A 24,243-nucleotide genomic window follows, 5' to 3' on the forward strand; every position below is an offset into this window, starting at 1 on the left:
CCCGCCGGACAGGACAAAGCCGGGAAATCCATGGAGTAAGTATGGGGCTCCATTTGTACTATAGTGTAAAAAGAATATTGTATGTAACCGTTACGAAGAAAAAGAAAAAAGAAGAAGATAGTGACGTTATTAAAAGGACTTAAGGCATGCACAGACTTCTAGGCCAAGAACATGCGGCACCACGATGGCTCACCGACCAATGAACCCTAGGCCACAAAAAGAAGGAAATAGAAGGTTTTTTGCACAGTACAGAAACCAACCTTCTAAATCTCATCACTCACCTCCCTCACCCTCTTCTACATCCTATCACAGAGCTCAAGTTCGCCATAACCAACAGTCCTCACCCATTAACCATGAGCCGAACCATCCGACTATGCCGATATCTATTTCTGCCGCCCTCCATCGATGGCTTGTGGAGAAACGCTTGGATGGATACATCAGAGTCACCGAGGCACCTCCCCACCCTGACGCATAGGACATCGCTAGGAAGCTCAATATCGAGACGGTCACCAACACGTCCATCCGGAAAAAGCTGGAAAGGCATTTCGAAATTCCTCCTACGGAAACTTTGCAGAGATATTTCGGGCCATATTCGGCGTCTGCTAAGGCATATAGAACTAAAGAAATTACCGACCCCTTTTTCTGCGAAATAGCCAAGTTTCTGTTAGAGGTTGGATGCGTACATTTAAATGTATATGGGATGCCCAAGCAAAAGGCAAGTATCATCATTGATACCTTTGAAGGGCGCACGGTGTTGGGAGACAGGTCCCTCCGGATGGGAAGGGAGAAGATCACTGCCGATACGGTATGAACCGGATGGTGCAGGCCCAGTATGAACCGGATGAGGAGTACTCGGCTACGGAGAGCCGGATGGTACAGGCCTGGTATGAACCGGATGAGGAGTACTCGGCTATGGAGAACCGGATGGTGCAGGCCCGGTATGAACCGGATGAGGAGTACTCGGCTACGGAGAGCCGGATGGTAAAGGCCCGGTATGAACCGGATGAAGAGACATATTCGTAAATATGTTTCTGAGAGCCCATCGAGGCTACGTTTTTGTAAATAGCCGAAAAGTCATATTAGTATAAATGTGACTTAGGGCAAACTTTTAGAAATAGTTGTTGTTGTTGTCATTCTTCCTTGTTGGTGCAAGAAGAAGAGAGAGTGCGTAACTGTACAGAGAGAGAGAGACGAGGTCGTTGCCTCTGTTGTAACCGCCGCCTGTGGCGAAGAGCGTGAGTCCGAGGTCGTTGCCTCCGTGAACTCACTGTCTTGTACATTCATACATAGTGACAGTTTGCAGCCTGTGGGCTGTCGTGGTTTTTCCCTTAGTTTGGGGGTTTTTCCACGTAAACCTCCTGTGTACCATTTCTCTTCTCTGTGTCGTGTTTTATTTCCCGTTTTTCTGTGTATGAAAAGAAACTTGGTTGTGGCCGAGCGTTGCGCATAAGGAGCTAGGAGTTCCCGTCAAGTGGTATCAGAGCGAAATCGACACAGAAAATGGACGAATCGTTTGGCGGCATGTTCAAGCTCACCGGCTCCAACTATTCAGTGTGGAAGTCGAAGATGAGGGACATGCTCGTGGTTAAAGACCTCTGGCTGCCGGTTCAGTTCGGGGACAAGAGACCGGACAAAATCAACGCCGCGATATGGGAGGTGATGCACATGAAGACAACGGCATACATACGGTGCTTCATCGACATGAGCCTGTACAACAACTTCAATGAAGAGAGCAAGGCTCATGAGCTCTGGAAGAAGATCGGCATAATGTTCCAGAACAAAAATGTTGTCAATCAGGTGTCGGTATTCCAGAAGCTAGTAAGACTCTGGTACCAAGATGGCTCCAGCATGGCGGAGCACATGAATGCCTTCCAAGGGCTGATACACCAGGCAACGTCATTGGAAGTACCTCTTGCCGACGAGGTACTAGCGCTACTCCTGCTCGGTTCCCTCCCGGATAGCTGGGAGACGTTGGTTGTCACTTTGGGCAACGCTGGGCCGGAAGGAAAACAGTTATCCCTAGCAAGAGTAAAGTCGAGCTTGCTAGATGAGGAGGCGCGTCGGAAAGACAAAGACACGAGCTCCGACTCCAAAGCGCTCCTTACCAAATCGGAACGCGGAAGACATAGAAACCGTAGTCCCCAGAACCGGGAGAAGTCGGGGACACGGTCAAAGTCAAGGGGGAGGCCTACTTGCTTCTATTGCGGCAAGCCATGACACTTCCAAAAGAACTGTCGGCATTTCCGTAAAGACAAGGAAACCGACGGTACCGATTCGAAGCAAACCCCGGACCGGAAAACGGAAAAGACCGGAGGGGGCCGGACCGGAAGGGAACAACAGCTATCGCGGCAAGTGAAGAAGAGTTGATGCTCATCACCGAGGAGAGTGAAATAAACCTTGCCGGCGACGAGATGACCTGGGTGGTAGACTCCGGAGCATCGTTCCACCTTACCACGGACCGGAAATGCTTCGCATCCTACTCAGCCGGTGACCACGGCTGTGTCCGGATGGGGAATGAAGGTACATGTCGAATTGTCGGCATAGGAGACGTGTGGCTAACAACACCAACCAGATGCAAGTTGCTGCTAAAGGATGTCCGACACGTTCCGGAAGTTCGTCTTAACCTGATATCAGCCGGTCGGCTAGATGATGAAGGCTACACGGGTAGCATCCGGAACGGTGTCATGAAGTTCAACAAAGGGAGCCTGATTGTGGCTCGGGCCCGAAAGGTAAACACGTTGTACCTGATGAATGCCCGGTTATGTCCGGAAGAAGTGAACGTGGCATCCGACACTGCCGGTGAGCTGTGGCACAAGAGGCTGTGTCATATGAGCGAGAAGGGGATGAAGAGGCTTGCAGACGACAACCTCATTCCAGTGAAGAACGTGCACTTAGAGAAGTGCACTGATTGTCTGGCCGGTAAGCAGAACCGGACCTCCTTCCGACCAAGGCCACCGATGAGACGTAATGCACCACTGGAGTTGGTGCATACGGATGTGTGTCAAGTAGACAAGAAGTCACATGCCGGAGCGCAGTACTTCGTGACGTTCATAGATGACCACAGCCGGAAGCTGTGGGCCACACCGCTGAAGACGAAGGATCAGGCGTTATCCGTCTTCAAAGAGCTCCACGCGAGAGTGGAAAGAGAAACCGGCCGGAAGCTGAAGGCGGTTCGAGCAGACAACGGAGGAGAATACCGGGGGCAGTTTGAGGAGTACTGCCGCCCGAAGGGAATCCGGCTCGAATTTACCGTGCCGAAGACGCCGGAACTAAACGGACTAGCCGAGAAGATGAACCGGACCATAATGGAGAGGGTCCAGAGTATGCTAGCGCATGCTAAACTACCCAAGAAGTTTTGGGCTGAGGCACTATCGACGGCGACATACGTGATAAATAGATCACCCTTAGTACCCTTGGACGAAGACACGCCACAGAGAGTGTGGACCGGTAAGGAAGTATCCTACCGGCATCTGAAGGTGTTCGGGTGTCTCGCTTACGTGCATGTAGCTAAGGACCGGAGAGGTAAGTTAGATCCAAAGACCCGTCCATGCAAATTCCTCGGTTACGGTGACGATGAGTTCGGCTACCGAGTGTGGGACCCGGTCGACAAGAAGGTATTCTGGAGTCGAGATATTATCTTCATGGAGGACAAGACGCTCGCCGACTGGGAGTCGGAGAAGAAGATGATGAACTCCGAGTCGACCGGTAAGGATAGACTCTACGATGAGCAGACCCAACCGGCAAGAGACCGGTTAGCACTCGAGGAACCAGCCGGTTACGGTGAGGATACCAAACCGGCAGAAGAAGAAGTAGAAGAAGCTGAGACCGAAACCGGTCAAGACCCCGAATCGAATTCGGATGAAGAGCAAATGGAGGAGCCGGTTACCGAAGCCCGAAGACATAGATATCCTCTCAGAGAGAGAAGGGCCTCCCGGAGATTTCCGGATGCAGAGCATGTTCTGCTGACCGATGAGGGAGAGCCGGAAAGCTTCGAAGAAGCGAAGGAAGACACCCACAGTCAAAAATGGTTAAGTGCCATGCAGGATGAGATGGATTCCCTGCATGAGAACCATACGTACGAATTGGTGGAGCTGCCGAAAGGAAAGCGGGCACTCCGAAACAAGTGGGTGTACAAGTTGAAACCGGGAGATGCCGGCAACCCCCCGAGATACAAAGCCAGGATCGTGGTGAAAGGGTTCCAGCAGAAGAAGGGTGTGGACTTCGACGAGATATTTGCCCCGGTAGTAAAGATGACCTCCATCCGGACGGTGCTGAGTATAGCAGCAAGCATGGACCTCGAGGTAGAGCAGCTGGACGTGAAGACGGCATTCCTCCACGGCGACCTCGAAGAGGAGATCTACATGAAGCAACCGGAAGGATTTGTGGAGAAAGGGAAGGAGCACCTGGTATGCCGGTTGAAGAAGAGCCTGTACGGACTAAAGCAGGCTCCCCGGCAATGGTACCGGAAGTTCGACTCCTTCATGACCGATCAAGAGTACCACAAGACGCAGGCCGATCACTGCGTGTTTGTGAAGAAGTTCGAAGGAGGGGACTTCCTGATACTCCTCCTGTACGTGGATGACATGTTGATCGTCAGACGAGACCAAGGCAAAATACGGATGCTGAAGAAGGCTCGCAACCGGACCTTCTCAATGAAAGACTTGGGTCCGGCAAGACAGATGTTGGGGATGCACATCATTCGGGACCGGTCAGTGAAGCAATTATGGCTGTCACAGGAGAAGTATGTGACAAAGGTGCTTCACCGGTTCAACATGTCAGAAGCAAAACCGGTCGGATCGACACTTCCGGCAAATTGCAAGCTGTCTGGTAACCAAAGCCCGAAGACGAAAGCAGAGAAGGCTGATATGATGAAGATTCCATATGCCTCTGCCGTCGGGAGCTTGATGTACGCAATGGTCTGTACTCGACCGGACATTGGATACGCAGTCGGAGTGGTGAGCCGGTTTATGAGCAATCCCGGCAAAGAGCACTGGAACGCGGTCAAGTGGATACTCCGGTATTTGAAGGGCACTTCCAATATGTGTCTCCGATTCGGCTCAGGAAAACCTCAACTGGACGGTTTCACCGATTCGGGCATGTCGGCTGATGTGGATACCTGCCGGTATACATCCGGGTATGTGTTGACATATGCAGGGGGAGCTGTTTCGTGGCAGTCGAGGCCGCAGAAGACAGTTGCATTGTCAACCACAGAGGCGGAGTACATGGTGGCTGTGGAAGCCGGCAAGGAAATTTTATGGATGAAGGACTTCATCGGAGAGCTCGGTATATGGCAAGAGGAATACCGACTCTACTGCGACAGTCAAAGTGCCATCCACCTTGCTAAAAATGCAGCCTACCATTCCCGGACGAAGCATATCCAGCGGAGGTATCACTGGATCCGGGAAAGAGTAGATGACCAGGAGTTCGCACTGACGAAGATCCACACGGCCGAGAACGGGTCAGATATGCTGACCAAAGTGCTGACACCCGACAAGCTGGATGCATGCCGGAAGAGAATCGAACTGGTAAGACACCCCATGCCGGAGTGAAGGGGGAGTTTGTTGGGAGACAGGTCCCTCTGGATGGGAAGGGAGAAGATCACTGCCGATACGGTATGAACCGGATGGTGCAGGCCCGGAATGAACCGGATGAGGAGTACTCGGCTACGGAGAGCCGAATGGTACAGGCCCGGTATGAACCGGATGAGGAGTACTCGGCTACGGAGAGCCGGATGGTGCAGGCCCGGTATGAACCGGATGAGGAGTACTCGGCTACGGAGAGCCGGATGGTGCAGGCACGGTATGAACCGGATGAGGAGTACTCGGCTACGGAGAGCCGAATGGTACAGGCCCGGTATGAACCGAATGAGGAGTACTCGGCTACGGAGAGCCGGATGGTATAGGCCTGGTATGAACCGGATGAAGAGACATATTCGTAAATATGTTTCTGAGAGCCCATCGAGGCTACTTTTTTGTAAATAGCCGAAAAGTCATATTAGTATAAATGTGACTTAGGGCAAACTTTTAGAAATAGTTGTTGTTGTTGTCATTCTTCCTTGTTGGTGCAAGAAGAAGAGAGAGTGCGTAACTGTACAGAGAGAGAGAGACGAGGTCGTTGCCTCTGTTGTAACCGCCGCCTATGGCGAAGAGCGTGAGTCCGAGGTCGTTGCCTCCGTGAACTCACTGTCTTGTACATTCATACATAGTGACAGTTTGCAGTCTATGGGCTGCCGTGGTTTTTCCCTTAGTTTGGGGGTTTTTCCATGTAAACCTCCTGTGTACCATTTCTCTTCTCTGTGTCGTGTTTTATTTCCCGTTTTTCTATGTATGAAAAGAAACTCGGTTGTGGTCGAGCGTTGCGCATAAGGAGCTAGGAGTTCCCGTCACACGGTCGATTGGGGCGTCATTATGGGACCGGCGTTACGTGAAGGCTTGCACGCATATCAAGGCGGAAAAAAGCTAAGGCCTATCATACAACAGTATCTGACGATACTATTCCCACCTTGAGGTCTGCCGGCACCACAGCTCAGCAAACCCACACCGCCGCCACACTCCGCGAAGCGAAGGTTAGTGGAGTTGGCCAACACAAAGTGGGAGGATGAACCCCAATCCGCCCAGCCCAACACGCGAACAACACAGGAAGAGCAGGCGGAGCGCAGCGAGGAAGCTGCACAGGAGCCAGAAGCCGAGCCAAGTCAAGGGACCCTAGGCCGAAACGCCAACGGCTGGACAAGAAAGATGGGCACGGATTAGTTAAAGACACACTCACGGCCACAGAGACGACAACCGTGGTCAACAGCCTCGTAACTACGGAGCCCAACACCACCTTCGAAATAATCCGGGAACCATGGCCGATCATTACAGCCCAGTCAAAGTGGGGGAAGGGCGTATTTACGATGGAAAGCGAGGTCCTGGCATATCCGGACATTCCGGACACAGCCCATGAGTTCGACGCACTATTACAGTTCAGAACCACTTTTGAACTCATGGAATTTTTGGCATCACAACAAATAAAAGTCTCACAATGAATGGTCGAGGAACACGCAGAGCGCCAAATGATTGAGCGCACGCTAACACAAACGGCGGAAAGCGATGATGAGGAGCAGTTAGCTAGAGTCGGCAGACAGCGGAATGCCAATATACGCCGAATGGGGAAGGAACTACCCCCATTAAACGCGGCCCTTGTCGAAGTTCATAGGGAACTGGCGAAGGTCAGTATGGGCGCCAAGGATATGGTGATTAAAAACAAAAATGTGTGGAAGACTGTTAAATGGACCCAAGTCGAGTTACAAAAGGCCAACGCACGCATTGCGGAGTTGGAACGTAACGCAACTACGGCACAGTAGGCAGCTGAACCAACAGTCAACGCTGTTGAGACCTTGAGAGAAGAAATTGAGGCCCAGACCACCATTGCCTCAAAAGAAAAACGGGTCGTGCAACTGGCGGAATCAGAGATTGACGATCTCAGCTCCAAACTTCGCCAGTCCTCGGATGGAGAAAAGGATATCCGGGCCAACGGCCAAAAGGTAGTGAGGACCCTTGAAGAGAAACTCGCAGCGGAGGCAGCACAGCACACTCGGACGAAGGAAGAAAACACCCAAATACGAGAGGAAACGAAAAAATCGAAAACAGCGATTGTGGGACTCTAGGCCTTATTGGAGAAGAAAAAAGTATGGTTTGACGAGCAGCTTCTAGGGGAACAAGAGAGAAGGCACCAGCTCGAAATCCACCTGAACAATGAAATGGGAAAGCTGGAAGAATTACATTCAAAGAAATCTCAGCTATGGGCAGGAATGAGGAGCACTTATGAAGAAGCGACGGCGGTTAGTAAACAAGAAATCGAAAACCTCAAGAAAACCGTAGAAGAAGCATGCAACCGTTGCCAAGCAATAACCGACGATGTGCGCATACTTCTTCAAACAAATCGGGAGAGATTTACGGTGCAATTAAAACCGGTGCTAGACAAAGGCTGGATGGCGTGGGCCGCACAAGCGGCGGAATTGCATACATACCGGACAGACTGGGAGAACTGAAGGAAAGACGGCCGAGGGTTCTACAAACTCAATGAAGAAAGCATTGCGGTCGTACGCGAGGACCTAGCGCAGGACTATCGCACGCTAGAGGACCAACACTCTGAGGAACTCGCGTAGCTACTAGACGATTTTGGCGAAAGTCAGGAGGACCTATTTCACCAGATCGTGCAAGCCGGAAGCACGCGAACAAAAGAGGAATCCATCGCGATACCAATCCCCGATACTGCCGACCAAGAGGAACCTCAACCCATGTCATCGAAAATAACCACTCCAGTGGACAGCACGGAACGGCAAGTGGAGCCCCCCGCGACACTAGAAAGCGAAACCACCATCCAATAGGAACCCCAGCCCCATTCACCAGGGCGTACGACTACGGCCGACACCTCAAAGGAAGTTACGAACGAGACAGAACCTCGACCTACCGCAAGCCCGCCGACACCGGAACCAACCACAATAGCACAAGATGAGCCCGCAGAGCCCGGACCGCCCACACAAGAAACCAACGACACTAGGAGAAGTCCTACCCATCAAGTAATGGAACCACGCAACGACGCGCCTACGGACATACGCTATCCCCGAACCCGGACACCCGAGCAGAACCAAACATCAAGGACATTTTGGAGGAAGATTAAAGGGGTGGGTCTGACGTGCCATGGCACTGTCCCACAGGCATGCCAGGTGTTGTCCGCCGGAATAGTAACCGACGGACAGGGAGCGCAGAAATATAGAATATAGTATAAACCTAACGCATGTAAACGGTTCACGCGGGAAGCGTGAACAGCTAAAAGACCATGTGTATATAAAGGGCAGAAATCCTCTGATACAGGTAGCGTGTAAATTTTGGTGCATAGAGCGTATCTTAATAGAGTTTTATCTTCTTTGATCACTTGCGCAAATCTATGGTTAATCTACTGTGTGTCTGTGATTCTTGGTGGCGTACTGTAAGCACTATAATCGTAAGAAACGTAGGCGTGAGTGCGAGTGTTGTGACTAGAGCACTGTCTAGGGAGTTCGGTTGTAGTCATCTCTCTTATACGCTACTAGGATATGGAGAGTTATCTCGTTACGTATTACGGTATGACGGTACCATTCGTGGCAACGCAATCACCTTGAGGTCTAGGTCAAAGGACTGACTGAAGACCGTGTTCCTAATCGGTAACTGTTGGGATTTCGGTCCCTCCGGATGGGATGTCCGAGGATGAATGACAGCAAGCCCGGTTGCGGTTACGGAGCCGGATGATGAAGACCCCGGTTACGGAGCCGGATGATGAAGACCCCGGTTACGGAGCCGGATGACGAATGTACCCGGAGAGAGATCCGGATGCGGAGACATATTTGGGAATATGTTTGCCAAGAGCCCTTGAGGCTATATTTGTAAATAGCCCGAAAGTCATATGTGTATAAATATGACTTAGGGCAAACAGTTAAGTTGTTGTTGCTCATTTTCTGTTTTCCACTAAGAGGGAGCGAAGTGAGAGCAGCCGAGAGAGAGTGAGAGAGAAGGAGGAAGGAAGAGGTCGACGCCTCTGTGTAATACCGCCACCTGTGGCGTTGACAGCGAGCTCAAGGTCATCGCCTTGCAGCTCGCCATTGTACATTCCCGCGTATAGTGATAGTTGGAGTCTTGCACTCCCGTGGTTTTTTCCCACTTAGGGTTTTCCACGTAAAACATCCAGTGTGCCCCTCTCTCTATTGTTTTTTCGTGCATTGTTGAATTTCCCGTTTTCTGTGAATCGATCCTGTTCCTCGGTTGTGGCTGAGCTCGGAATTCCGACAAAGTGGTATCAGAGCGACGGTAACACAGAAAATGGAAGGCGGCAGCAGCGGGCAGCCGGGGATGATGGTGCTGAATGCGCAGAACTACGCCGACTGGAAGATAAAGATGGAGGATCTGCTCATTGTTCGGGACCTGTATGAACCGATCGACAGGTCGGAAATACCCAAGGGGGTACTTGAGACGGAGTGGAGGCTTCTGAACCGGAAAGCCGTTGCAACCATTTTGCAATACGTCGACGTGAGCGTTCTACAACACGTGGCGAACGACACCAACGCATATGAGATGTGGAGGAAGCTGTCGGGCCTCTACGAGAGGAAGAATGCGTTGAACCGGACCTCCCTGATGATAAAGATAGTGAACCTCAAGTACCGGGACGGCGAGAGTATGGTGGAACACGTAAGCACGTTCATGGGATTCGTGAACCAGCTTGCGGCGATCAAGTTCCCGTTGGAGGATGCAATGCAAGCCATCATCCTGATGTGTACATTGCCGGACAGCTGGGAGAACTTGGTGGTGACTCTCAGCACCTCCTGCGCCGAAGATAACTTGTCCCTACAAACGGTAAAGACAAGTATTTTGAACGAAGAAGCGCGTTGGAGAGATAAAGAACCGGTCTCCGACTCGAAGGCGCTGCTTACCGAATCGGAACGGGGAAGACAATGGAACCGGAGTCCGCAAAGACGGGAGAAGTCGGGGACCCGGTCGCAGTCAAGAGGAAGACCCACATGCTTCCACTGTGGGAAGCCGGGGCACTTCCGGAAGAATTGTCGGCATTACCGAAAAGACAACAGAACCGACGACACCGATTCGAAGAAGTCACCGGAGAGAAACGGTGCATACCGGGGAGCCACGGACCGGAGAGGTCCGGATCGGCGAGGGCAGGACCGGAAAGGAACGACGGCACTCGCGGCAAGTGAAGAGGAGATCATGCTCATCACTGAAGAAGGTGATCTAAACATTGCCGGCGATGAGACTACCTGGGTGGTCGATTCCGGAGCGTCGTTCCACCTGACCCCGGAAAGCAGATACTTCTCATCCTACACAGCCGGTGAACATGGCTGTGTTCGGATGGGAAATGAAGGTACGTGCCGGATTGCCGGCATAGGAGACGTATGGTTGACAACCCCGACCGGATGCAAAATGCTGCTGAAGGATGTCCGACACGTTCCGGAGGTTCGATTGAACCTGATTTCGGCCGGGAGGCTAGACGATGAAGGCTACACAGGTAGCATCCGGAACGGCGTAATGAAGTTCAGCAAGGGAAGCCTGATAGTGGCTCGGGCCCGGAAAGTCAACACACTGTACCTTATGAATGCCTGGTTGTGTCCGGAAGAGCTGAATGTGGCAGCCGACACTGCCGGTGAGCTGTGGCACAAAAGATTGTGCCACATGAGTGAGAAGGGGATGAAGGGGCTTGCAGAAGACAACCTTATTCCAGTAAAGCATGTGCACCTGGAGAAGTGCACCGATTGCCTGGCCGGTAAGCAGAACCGAACCTCCTTCCACTCAAGGCCACCGACGAGACGTAGCGCACCATTGGAGTTGGTGCACACGGATGTGTGTCAGGTAGAAACGAAGTCACATGGCGGAGCCCAGTACTTCGTGACTTTCATTGATGATCACAGCCGGAAGCTGTGGACGGCACCGTTGAAGACAAAGGACCAAGTGTTGTCCGTCTTCAAAGAACTCCACGCGAGAGTGGAAAGGGAATCCGGCAAGAAGCTGAAAGCGATACGAGCGGATAACGGAGGGGAATACCGGGGGCAGTTCCAGGAGTACTGTCGCTCGAAGGGAATCCGGCTCGAGTTTACTGTGCCGAAGACGCCGGAACTAAACGGGCTGGCCGAGAGGATGAACCGGACCATAATGGAGAGGGTCCGGAGTATGTTGGCGCATGCGAAATTACCCAAGGGGTTTTGGGCTGAGGCAATGTCGACGGCGACATACGTGATAAACAGATCACCCTCAGTACCTTTGGACGGAGACACACCGCAGAAAGTGTGGACCGGTAAGGAAGTGTCCTACCGGCATCTGAAGGTGTTCGGGTGTCTCGCATACGTGCATGTGGCAAAGGACCGGAGAGGAAAGCTAGATCCAAAGACCCGGCCATGCATATTCCTCGGTTACGGCGACGACGAGTTCGGCTACCGAGTATGGGACCCGGTCGACAAGAAGATATTCAGGAGTCGAGACATCATCTTCATGGAGGACAAGACACTCGCCGACTGGGAGTCGGAGAAGAAGATGAAGAGCTCCAAGTCGACCGGTGAGGATCAACTCTACGAGGAGCAGTCCCGACCGGCAAGGGACCGGTTAACACTCGAGGATCCGGCCGAAGTCTATGAAGAAACAGAACCGGCCGAAGAAGATGAAAATGATACCGGAACCGGCCCCGATCCCGAAATGGATTCGGATGAAGAAGAATCGGAAGAACCGGTTACCGAAGCTCCGGAACGGAGATATCCTCTAAGAGAGAGAAGGACCCCCTGGAGATTTCCGGAACCAGAGCACGTGCTGCTAACCGACGAAGGGGAGCCGGAGAGCTTTGAAGAAGCAAAGCATGACACCCAGAGCCGCAGGTGGTTGAGTGCCATGCAGGACGAGATGGATTCCCTGCATGAGAACCACACATATGAACTTGTGGAGTTGCCGAAAGGAAAGCGGGCACTTCGAAACAAGTGGGTGTTCAAGCTGAAACCGGGAGATGCCGGAAACCCCCCGAGATACAAAGCCAGGATCGTGGTGAAGGGGTTTCAGCAGAAGAAGGGCGTCGACTTCGACGAGATATTCGCCCCGGTAGTGAAGATGACCTCCATCCGGACGGTGCTGAGCATAGCGGCAAGCATGGACCTCGAGGTAGAACAGATGGACGTGAAGACGACATTCCTTCACGGTGACCTCGAAGAAGAGATCTACATGCAGCAACCGGAAGGATTCGAGAAGAAAGGGAAGGAGCACCTGGTATGCCGGTTGAAGAAGAGCCTTTACGGACTGAAGCAGGCTCCCCGGCAATGGTACCGGAAGTTCGACTCCTTCATGACCGACGAAGGGTACCACAAAACGCAGTCTGATCACTGCGTGTTTGTGAAGAAGTTCGAAGGAGGAGACTCTCTAATACTCCTCCTGTACGTGGACGACATGTTGATCGTCGGACGGGACCAGGTCAAGATACGGACGCTGAAGAAAGCGCTTCACCGAACCTTCTCAATGAAGGACCTGGGTCCGGCGAGGCAAATACTAGGGATGCACATCATCCGGGACCGGAAGAAGAAGCAGTTGTGGCTGTCACAGGAGAAGTACGTGACGAAGGTGCTTCACCGGTTCAACATGTCGGAAGCAAGACCGGTCGGGTCAACCCTCCCGGGAAACTGCAAGTTGTCCAGCAAGCAAAGCCCCAAGACAAAGGCTGAGAAGGAGGACATGATGAAAGTACCATATGCCTCTGCCGTCGGAAGCTTAATGTACGCAATGATGTGTACAAGACCGGACATAGGATATGCAGTTGGAGTGGTGAGCCGGTACATGAGCAATCCCGGCAAAGAGCACTGGAACGCGGTCAAGTGGATACTCCGATACCTGAAGGGCACGGCAAACGTGTGCCTCCGATTCGGCTCCGGTAAGCCCGAATTCGACGGCTTTACCGATTCGGATATGTCGGCTGATGCAGATACCAGCCGGTCCACATCAGGGTATGTGATGACGTATGCAGGTGGAGCTGTTTCGTGGCAGTCGAGGCTGCAGAAGACGGTTGCGTTGTCAACCACAGAGGCGGAGTACATGGCGGCTGTTGAAGCCGGCAAGGAAATAATATGGATGAAGGACTTCATTAGAGAGCTCGGTATCCAGCAGGAGGAGTACCGACTCTACTGCGACAGTCAGAGTGCCATCCACCTTGCGAAGAACGCGGCTTATCACTCCCGGACGAAGCACATCCAGCGAAGATATCACTGGATCCGGGAAAGGATAGAAGACAAGGAGTTCGTGCTGACGAAGGTCCACACGGACGAGAACGGGTCGGATATGCTAACCAAGGTGCTCACACCCGACAAGCTGGAAGCATGCCGGAAGAGGATCGGACTGGAGAGACATCCCATGCCGAAGTGAAGGGGGAGTTTGTTGGGATTTCGGTCCCTCCGGATGGGATGTCCGGGGATGAATGACACAAGCCCGGTTGCGGTTACGGAGCCGGATGATGAAGACCCCGGTTACGGAGCCGGATGATGAAGACCCCGGTTACGGAGCCGGATGACGAATGTACCCGGAGAGAGATCCGGATGCGGAGACATATTTGGGAATATGTTTGCCAAGAGCCCTTGAGGCTATATTTGTAAATAGCCCGAAACTCATATGTGTATAAATATGACTTAGGGCAAACAGTTAAGTTGTTGTTGCTCATTTTCTGTTTTCCACTAAGAGGGAGCGAAGTGAGAGCAGCCGAGAGAGAGTGAGAGAGAAGGAGGAAGGAAGAGGTCGACGCCTCTGTGTAATACCACCACCTGTGGCGTGGACAGCGAGCTCAAGGTCGTCGCCTTGCAGCTCGCCATTGTAAATTCCCGCGTATAGTGATAGTTGGAGTCTTGCACTCCCGTGGTTTTTTCCCACTTAGGGTTTTCCACGTAAAACATCCAGTGTGCCCCTCTCTCTATTGTTTTTTCGTGCATTGTTGAATTTCCCGTTTTCTGTGAATCGATCCTGTTCCTCGGTTGTGGCTGAGCTCGGAATTCCGACAGTAACAATATGCCAGTCAATGCATCCTCTTGATTGATGAAAGTGAACCAGAGTGCAATGATGAAGCCATTGTTGATGAGCACAGAGAGAAATGGCTGAGTGCGATGCAAGATGATATGGACTCCTTGCATGAAAACTACACCTACGACCTAGTAGAGTTGTTGAAAGGTAAGAGAGCACTGAGGAACAAATGGGTCTACAAGGTAAAGACAGGAGAAGCCGACAACACGCCCAGGTATAAAGCCCGTATAGTGGTGAAGGGGTTTCAACAGAAAAAGGGCATCAACTTCGACGAGATATTCGCACCAGTCGTGAAAATGACATCCATCCGAACTATTCTGAGCATAGCTGCTAGGATGAACTTGGAGATCAAACATCTGGATGTCAAAATGGCATTCTTACATGGGAAGCTGGATGAAGATATTTACATGCAGCAACCCAAGGGCTTTGTAGAGAAAGGGAAAGAGAACCTGGTATGTCGACTGAAGAAAAGCTTGTATGGTTTGAAACAAGCTCCACGCCAATGTTTCAAGAAGTTTGAATCCTTCATGGTGGAACATGGGTTCTAAATAACACAGGCTGATCACTGTGTGTTCGTAAAAAGGTACAACGATGGAAACTTCTTGATTCTCTTGTTATATGTGGATGACATGTTGATAGTCGGTAAAGATACAAAGAAAATCGGAAGCTTGAAGAAAACTCTGCGCAAATCTTTTGCCATGAAAGATCTTGGACTGGCTAAACAAATCTTGAGGATGCACATAGTTTGAGACAAAACTAAGAAGTTGCTATGGTTGTCAAAAGAGAAGTACGTGAAGAAAATCCTTGAAAGATTCAACATGTCGAATGCAAAGCCGGTTGGCTTGGTGTTTGCCAACAAACAACAGGTTGAATGCTAAACAATGCCTGAAAGGGGAGAAAGAAAAGGCTGAGATGAGGAAACTACCATATGCCTCAACCGTCGGCAATCTTATGTATGCTATGGTTTGCACAAGCCAGACATAGCATTTGTTGTGGGAGCAGTAAGCCGATATATGAGTAATCCAAGAAGAGAACACTGGGCAACAATGAAATGGATACTGAGGTGCTTGAAAAGCACCTCGCAGGTATGCCTTAGGTATGGTGTTGGAAAACCTATGCTCAAAGGATTTACCGACTCAAACATGTCGGGGGATGTAGAGTCAAGTCGATCCACATCAGGATATGTGTTGACTTATGCAAGGGGAGCAGTGTTGTGGCAATCATGACTGCAGAAATCTGTAGCCTTGTCGACTATAGAGGCGGAGTATATGGCAGCGGTAGACGCCAACAAAGAGCTAATTTGGATGAGAAATTTCCTCAGTGAGTTGGGAATGAAGCAAAGGGATTTTTTGCTTCATTGTGACAGCCTGAGTGCCATACATCTAGCCAAGAATGTTGCATACCACTCCCAGACTAAGCATATACAAAGGAGGTATCACTGGTTGCGGGAGAAAGTCGAAGAAGGAGAGTTTACTCTCTTAAAGATCCATACCGACGAAAATGGATCCAACATGATGACTAAGAGCCTGCCAATGGATAGACTTAGAGTTTGTCGACAGAGGACCGAACTAACTTACTCCCTCGCACTGGAGTGAAGGGGGAGTTTGTTGGGAATATGTCCCTCCAGTGGGCAAAGCTGACTGATCGAGCCGACCAGAGCCGAAAATTGAAGACAAGGAGGAGCCGACTATTCGGAAGTAGCTGACAGTCGAAGAGTCGACAATAGAGAGTCAGCTATAAAACTGCTTATTATTATTATAGTTAATAGTAATAGCAATGATATGTATCCGTGGCTCCATTTGTAAACAATCCATATAGGGTATGAGTATAAATACACTTAGGGCAATACTTTTATATGTGTGTGTAGCTGTAGAAACAGTTGGTGAGCGAGAGAACAAGAGTGAGTGAGAGCGGTGCTACAGCTATGTGTGTGCAGCTATAGATGACAAGAGCCATGTGTGGCAACTACACTCGACAAAAAGAGTGTTGTAATCCTCTCCAGATTGTATACCCACTATATAGTGAAGATTCGTTCTCCCGTGGTTTTCTCCCGTTTTAGGCTTTCCACGTTAAATCTATGTGCACTATTTTGCTAGTGAGTCTGTGTTGTGTAATTCAGGGCATTTGTTTTCGTGGATTCACAATTTGATTCTCTACATGAGAGACAAATAGAGAGAGACCTCAGAAGAAGAAGCTATATTAGTGAAAATATAATTACATCCAGCAATAAATAAGTTACAAAATGTTGGTTTAAATACCAACTAATTTAGGGCAAATACCGATTCAAACAAGACATAAGATGAATTGGAGATAGTCGATTCAATCGAGGAGTTTGATTCGGGAGAGCCGAGTTGTATGACGAGCAAGCGGAGGAGAGGGCAGCCGAAGCCAAACATCAAAACGAAGGATTAGACGTGTCAAGGGGCACCGATGTCATGACAACGAAGGAGTTGAGATGAGCCCGACAAGCAGACAAGCCAACCGTAAGGGTCGAGGTGCAAAGAACTAAATGAGTCAAAGGTGCCTTGGACCTTAGGGATCATGGGATGAAGAACTAGACTGAACATGCAATGTGAGCTAGGTGGGAGGATGCTAGAAGGAGTCGGTTACAAAGACTGGCTACATCTAACAGAATGGACCGACGTCAAGTTGAGCTTCAGGGGGAGCGTTGAGCAAGCACACTCAACATGGGTCCAACTAGCTAGACAAGCTGGTAGGTAAGACCGGAGTCAATCTTGTTGGCTAGGCCAAGTTTCTGGACTAGATGCTAGATCAACTATAAAAGCTAGATACCAGATCCGGATGATGGACCGGCTGAGGACGCCGTCCAGAACGTCGCACATGCCAACCTATTTTATTAAATAGGTCCAACGTAGGCAATTAGTGTCAAATGCTTCTTTAAGAGCATTGAAGTACATGTCAGTACTTCTTAACCTTTTTATAGGTAGTTTGTATTGTAGTATTCTATACACGAGGACAACACTGTGAGAGTTGACCGAGAGTGTAAAGATGGGAGGATTACTTTTAATCCTAGGGATTGAGATAACCCTTAACAGCCATGTGTGAACTTGTCTAGGGGCCTTAGGCCTGCTTATAAACATGAAGCCTACCTATCCTCATGGAAGACATTATTCGACTATTCGACTATGTTGAAACTGTGATTTTGTGGTTAACAAACTATTGTGGGGAGCGCACACCGGTACCATGTATGATTCAATGCCATGGTGGTGGTATAGGATACAATACAAGGAATCGGGTCCTTCACAATCCCTTCAGTCAAGGGAGGTTGAGTGAATTGACACTCCTCATTCTCTCTGTTTCTCTTTACAATCTTTTATCTATTTCCTTATTCTATGCCGACATTAAAAATACTCTCTAATATGTGGCATTAGAGTGACTTTCCTATGTTTCTTTTGTTGATTTTTGTTTTCTTTTTTATTCTGATCAATCGATGTTCGTCTGAGGGTTGATCCAGAAAGTCATTCACAAAAGAACTTCAGTATTTCCTTTTTTTCATCAAAAAAAATAATATTTTTATTCTTTCTTCTCTCATTCTTAAAACATGTTTAGTTCAACTATGTTGTATTGGTCATATTTATAAAACATACATAAATTATGTATATGTATGTGTTTTATGTCGTTATTGCGTATTACATATGTTATTACATTTGATATGACGTCAATACCTCAATTGTGTATTACCTACGCTTATATATTTTGGATGTTGTATGTGCGTAGAGGCTACATGCGTGGATAACATTATTCATTTGTTTATGTTTTGTTAATGATTTTTTTGTATATTCATCTTTAAAAACTTTCCTAACTTTTCATTACAAGAGTGTGATATTTTAAAGAGGAGAGTATGTTACACGCATTACTATAATTTTATCATGTGGTAACTTGTATTGTAGTATTCTACAAGTGAGGATAAAAGCGTGAGAGTTAATTGAGAGTGTAAAGAATGGAGGACTATTTTTAATCCTAAGGATTGAGACAACCGATAAGGCTAAGTGCGAACTTGCCTGGAGGCCTTAGGTTTGGTTATAAATATGAGGCCTAGATATCCTCATGGAAGACATTATTCGATTATGTTGAGACTGTAATCTTGTAGTGAATCAACTCTTCTGGCGAGCGTGTGCCAATACTAAGACTCAATGTCATGGTAGTGGTATGGGACGCCATTCAAGGCTTGGGTGTGTCTCAATTCCCTCACTCGGGGGTGGTCGGGTTATTTGACACCGTTCTTTCTCTCTCTTTCTCTTTACAATCTTTTATCTATTTCTTTATTTTATGCTTAGACTAGAAATAATCTCTAACAAGAAGCCATGGGCTCAAGGTGAAGCACGACATTGTTTATCCATCCTCGTGACAACATTTAGTACACCAATTAGATACATTCCATCTATTATAGCCAATGCTTGAATCCAATTCATATATGATGAAGAGTCGTGACAAAGAACATCCCTATGTAATCTTCACGCCAAAGAATGACATCCCAATTGAACTCCCAATCGTCATTGCGATGCAAATAAGCACGTCCACTTCAAACTCACTCATAATTGAATGATATTCTACGAGGAAACATTCCTTTTGCTTTGTTGAGATGAAGATGTGTGGACTCTTTGAATGTTGTTGAATCAACACACCATTACACTATGAGGAGCACAAGTGTATTTCCTAAACATACTACGTAATAATCACACACAAAGTATAAACGTTCACAAGCATACTTGTACAAACTAAAGAGGGAAGATCGCATGAATCATGATTGACACCAACATGCCCATTCAAATTTCGTAATCCTTCATGGAAAAAGCCATCAACTCCATCTCCTCAAGTTCAAGTTCGTACATCATTCACACCCTTCTCATCAGTTCTCCCGTCATCAACTTTATATGTGTGTAAATGTGTGTGTTGTGGTTGTCTAATTGAGTAAATATGGTTGTGCAATGTCCAAATGTACATGCTAATATATATGTGTATGACGTGATGTTTTTATTAGTAAATGATGGTAACACAATATCACTATGCATTGTATATGTTTCACTAGAAATGTGAGCATTAATTTGTCTATCTAAGTGTGTAGTTTATGTGAATTTAAACATGGGTTTTAAGTGTCTAGTGGTCTTGGGATGAGTGTTTAAGTTTCTCGAAGAGATGAGGAAGCTTTACATAGGAGTTTTGATATTTTCATGGGGGAACAAATTAGCATTCCAAATAAACGGAAAGACCCTTGTAGATCTTGGACATAAATATTTAACCCCAAAATATGATGAGAAAACAGCATAAGAGAAAATATGGTTCAACTTTCTCTTTTCTTGCTCAAAAAATGAATTAATATTTAAATGGGCAAGTGGTTGGTTAGGAAACGTGCAAAGCTCCTAAGCCCGTAAAGATGGCATTCTAGCCAAGGTCAATTTTATCGCTGACAATAGAGAGGTCATGAAAGAAGCTCATTTTGTTCTTAAACTTCAAGGAATTTGTGTGGAACTGGAAATAGATATTGGCCAAGTGAATCATATGTAATTAGCCAATTTATACTAATGAGATGTGTCATGCTACTTGATTGCCCAATATTGACGAGAAATTATGTGTATGTAGGAGAAAAAGGTAGGGAAACCTGAATCCGTGTGAGACTTACGGCTCAATGTCAAGCCTATAGGCTTGGTTCCTATAGAGTTTGGTGAGAAGGATCCATGTTTATTTGCTCTTGAGTAACCCTTTATTCGGGTGGTTTGTAGCATGAAATGATGGCCATCCATGGTGTAGGCTTAGGTGTGCATATTCATTTTTATTATCATTGTAGATTCTCAACTATTTGCTTTCTAGTTAGGGGGCATCTATATCATTCATTACGTACATAGAATAGTTTGAACTATTGACTCTTTAGTCCCTTTCAGCCCATGACAAGAACTCCAGCTTTCCCACACACCCAATTAAATGTTTATCTTTGTGACATTTACGGGTTTCTGACTCAATTTACCCAAGTCCTTATTATGTCAGTTGTATTAATAAGAGATTTAATCATTTCAACAACTTTTGAAGTTATTTACAATATTGTTTAGTGGAGTTTGATAACTTCCACAAATGCAAAGGCTATTTTAGAAATTATTGCAAGTTAATATAGAATGTGCCATTGCTTGTAAAATAGCTTATATGAATTATTATTACCTAAAATTAATAGATTTGACAATAAGTTCAATAGCATGTTATGATTTCATCATTAATATCATCAATAGTTCAAATTCACAGAAGACCAAAGCTTGAGCAATTTGGCTTTTCGAAATATGATCAGGTGATTTACATACATGGACAATTAGTTGATGAACCAAAGAAATATGCATGTTATGTATGTCTTATATATATGTTTTTTTTTATGTGTATATATATAATATATATATGGGAAAAGTACCAGGATACCCCTGGAAGTTCGTCTATTAGAATGCCCCTGGAAGTTCCAAATTTACCAAACTACCCCTATGTCCAAAAAATTACACTTTATAAAATAATAATACACTCAAAACTTTGGTAAATAAGGCTAGTTCGGGTCCATTTTTTGGACATAGGGGTAATTTGGTAAATTTGGAACTTCCAGGGGCATTCTGGTAAATAGACGAACTTCCAAGGGTATCCTAGCACTTTTCCCTATATATATATATATATAGACACATCTACATACAAAATACGCATAAACTTTTTATGGGTATGTGATGTATCATATGTTTACACATTTGAAGGAGTATCCTTCAAAACATCTAAGTTTGAAGTTTAGATTGACATATGATTGCCCCCTTAATAATGCAAATGGTGAGTGACAACAATTGAATTATGTTTGGCAAAATATAAGATGGTTGGGATGAACATAACACAATCATTCACCACATAACTTTCTTCGTCAACCACTTGGATGATTCTTCAAAATGCAGTATGCTTCGATAACAAGAAATCAACACTTTCAAGCCTAACAATCTTATTAAATTGCCGAGAAATAAATCCATTATTATTTTCATTATTTATTATCCATGCCCTAAACATAAACTCCCTCACTATTGAGACCTTGTATTCATTGTAATAATTTATGATGACCACACCACGCCAATGATCAATGTACATTAGTCATCACATAAGTTCTACTTATACTCAAACTTCATGATTTCTTTTTTCATGAAAACTAAACTGAAGGAAAATAGAGCAAAGTACTTAACTAATAACCACACACAGTTTTAAGAAATTACTGAATATCTCTCCATAATACAGAAACATTTAAAAACTTATAGTTACTCTACAGAGTACCCAACACAGTTGTGTTGTATTATTGTGCCCTCCGTTAACTTTGTGATGAGCTAATCAAAACTTATGGTTAGTCTACAATGTACCCAACACAGTGGTGTTGTATTATTGTGCCCTCCATTTAACTTTGTGATGTACTAATCAAAGAGGAAATTTCACCATTATTGAGATAAACCGGGCTCCAATGCAATTGGCTCATGATGATTTGTGGAAGATGTACAAATGAACCATGTGCAAGAAACATTGTCCCAAGCTATGGGGCTTGCCAAGAAGAAAGAGGAGGTGTGTCAGAATTCATGAAAGTGAAATTGATTTGACTATTTCTGTCTCCAGCTATGGCATCAGCATCAAAGAGCGCCTCGATCTCGATGATATCTTCTTTACTGAGCTTGACTTGCAGTGATCCCACATTCTCATCAAAGTTTTTGAGCTTGGTAGTGCCAGGGATTGCTACAACATCATCTCCTTGATGTTGAACCCATGCAAGAGCGAGTTGACCAGTGGTGCAACCCTTTCTCAATGCAATCTCACGTAATGCCAGGAATAGCTTTTCATTCTTGTCTAAATTTTGTCCCGCTAACCTCGGCTGCCCAACCTTCACTTCAACAAAAATCTAATGCATTAGAAATCCCTATGTAGGATACATTTTGGGTTTTAGCTATTATATTGCATTGCAAAGAGGCTACCTTTCGGAAATCTGTGTCATGAAGACCCTCTAGAAGTTTCGCTCCAAGGGAAAAGAAACCTCGACCTAAGGGGCTGTAAGCTACAATGCCAATACCCAATTCTCTAGTAATTGACATAAACAGAAAACTTTTTGTCAGTGACATACATATAAGAAATTCATGCATTCATGATGGAAAGAATAGAGTCAGGGAGGACATACCGACAAGTGGGTATTATGTCTTTTTCTGCATCACGAGACCACAAGGACCACTCAAGTTGAACAGCAGTGATGGGATGCACTGCATGAGCTCTTCGAATGGTCGATGCAGAAGCCTCAGAAAGCCCAAGATACTTAACCTTGCCTTCCTCTACCAGCCTCTTCATTTCCCCAACCTGGTTCATATATATAACATTTGCATACAATAGTGAGCAACATATACCCTGATATTAATAAAGAACTATGCATATGCATATGCACTTGAATATGTAGATGTATATGTATATGCACATCCACATGCATATGTATATGTATATGTACATGTAGTTGTAGTTGTAAATCTAGAATTACACCTGTACTAATATCTATATCCATACTTACAGGTATATGTTGTATTATATCTAGATCTATAGATATAGGTATATGTTGTGTGTGTATGTGTATGGCAACAAAGATCAGTTTACACCTATTGAGACTATGAAAAGGATCGATGCAAATGGAAGAATTCTATCATCGAGTAAACAAATTTCATTCTTACGGTGACTTCAATTGGCACGGTTGTGTCAATGCGATGCTGATAGTAAAGGTCGATGAAATCCACATCGAGCCTTTGTAGGCTCGCCTCACAAGCCGAACGCACATATGCGGGATCTCCTCGCACCAGGATATTTCCATTATCCTCAATGAAGACCCCAAATTTTGTTGCAAGTTGAACCTCATGCCTTTTTCCTTTCAAAGCCTATTACAATACGGTTAACCTAAAAAACAGCCAGAAACTAGATATGGTAATGAAGAGAAAGATATAAGAGCAAGCCACCCACCTTGCCCAGAAGGATCTCATTATGGAAAGGTCCATACAAATCAGATGTGTCCAGGAGTGTGATGCCAGAGTCAATGGCATGGTGGATAAGTTCAATCATCTCATGCTCAGGCTTTGGGGGTCCATAGAAGGCAGACATGCCCATGCAGCCCAGCCCCTGTTCCGAGACCTCCAGACCTTGGGAACCAAGCTTCACTCTGCCCACCTCCACATCTGACAACGCCATAGTTGCTGCTACAGTAACCGATCACTCTACCAATCCTCGTATTTGTTTGGAACAATCGATCCCAACTCACAACTATATATTACATCGCCGCCTCTCAAGTACATAAATGCAACTAGCTAGTCAAACAATGATAAACGCAAATACTTTGGAACACAAGCAAACACCAATTTGTTTCTCTAAGAGGATAAAGAGAACCGTCAAAAACTGTTTTCATAAACCAAAATTTGTCCTTGACTCTACCTCACTTTAGATTGGAGTCTCTTCATTAGAAACATAGAGCTCGCAGATATCCTAACTTTGTAAATTTTTTGTCACAATTTGTATTTCAAAATCATGAACATGACCCTCATCGTGCGTTCATGCCATTAACAGTGATTCAAAGTTGGTCGGTCCACATCCCAAATTGAACACAATTACTGGTTTCCTATTTGATAATGTCGAAAGGAAAATTGTCCCTATTGCGCAA

The 24,243-nt window shown here is 46.8% G+C and overlaps 1 protein-coding gene across 1 annotated transcript; it reads right to left on the reverse strand.

The window, feature by feature from the left end:
• Positions 1 to 21,795: 21,795 nt before the first annotated feature.
• LOC147854089 (auxin-induced protein PCNT115-like) lies at positions 21,796 to 23,884 on the reverse strand. Its single transcript, XM_087332620.1, has 5 exons — positions 23,553 to 23,884; positions 23,270 to 23,470; positions 22,735 to 22,907; positions 22,535 to 22,637; positions 21,796 to 22,443 (listed from the first exon to the last, which is right to left on the reverse strand). Exons 1-5 carry the CDS (start codon positions 23,775 to 23,777, stop codon positions 22,102 to 22,104), a joined length of 1,044 nt encoding a protein of 347 aa, XP_087188746.1. The 5' UTR covers positions 23,778 to 23,884; the 3' UTR covers positions 21,796 to 22,101.
• Positions 23,885 to 24,243: the final 359 nt, after the last annotated feature.

Source organism: Azolla caroliniana, unplaced genomic scaffold (assembly GCF_043228905.1).
Source record: "Azolla caroliniana isolate FFs.n. ecotype wild unplaced genomic scaffold, voAzoCaro1.0.p SCAF_16, whole genome shotgun sequence".
NCBI classification, from domain to species: Eukaryota; Viridiplantae; Streptophyta; class Polypodiopsida; order Salviniales; family Salviniaceae; genus Azolla; species Azolla caroliniana.

Excerpts from the sequence above, each read along its gene's own strand:
- LOC147854089 (XM_087332620.1), bottom strand. The coding sequence starts at position 23,777 with ATGGCGTTGTCAGATGTGGAGGTGGGCAGAGTGAAGCTTGGTTCCCAA. Across the intron at positions 23,471-23,552 it reads ATGAGATCCTTCTGGGCAAG|GCTTTGAAAGGAAAAAGGCA; the intron begins GTGGGTGGCTTG and ends GTATTGTAATAG. Across the intron at positions 22,638-22,734 it reads GACATAATACCCACTTGTCG|AGAATTGGGTATTGGCATTG; the intron begins GTATGTCCTCCC and ends GTCAATTACTAG.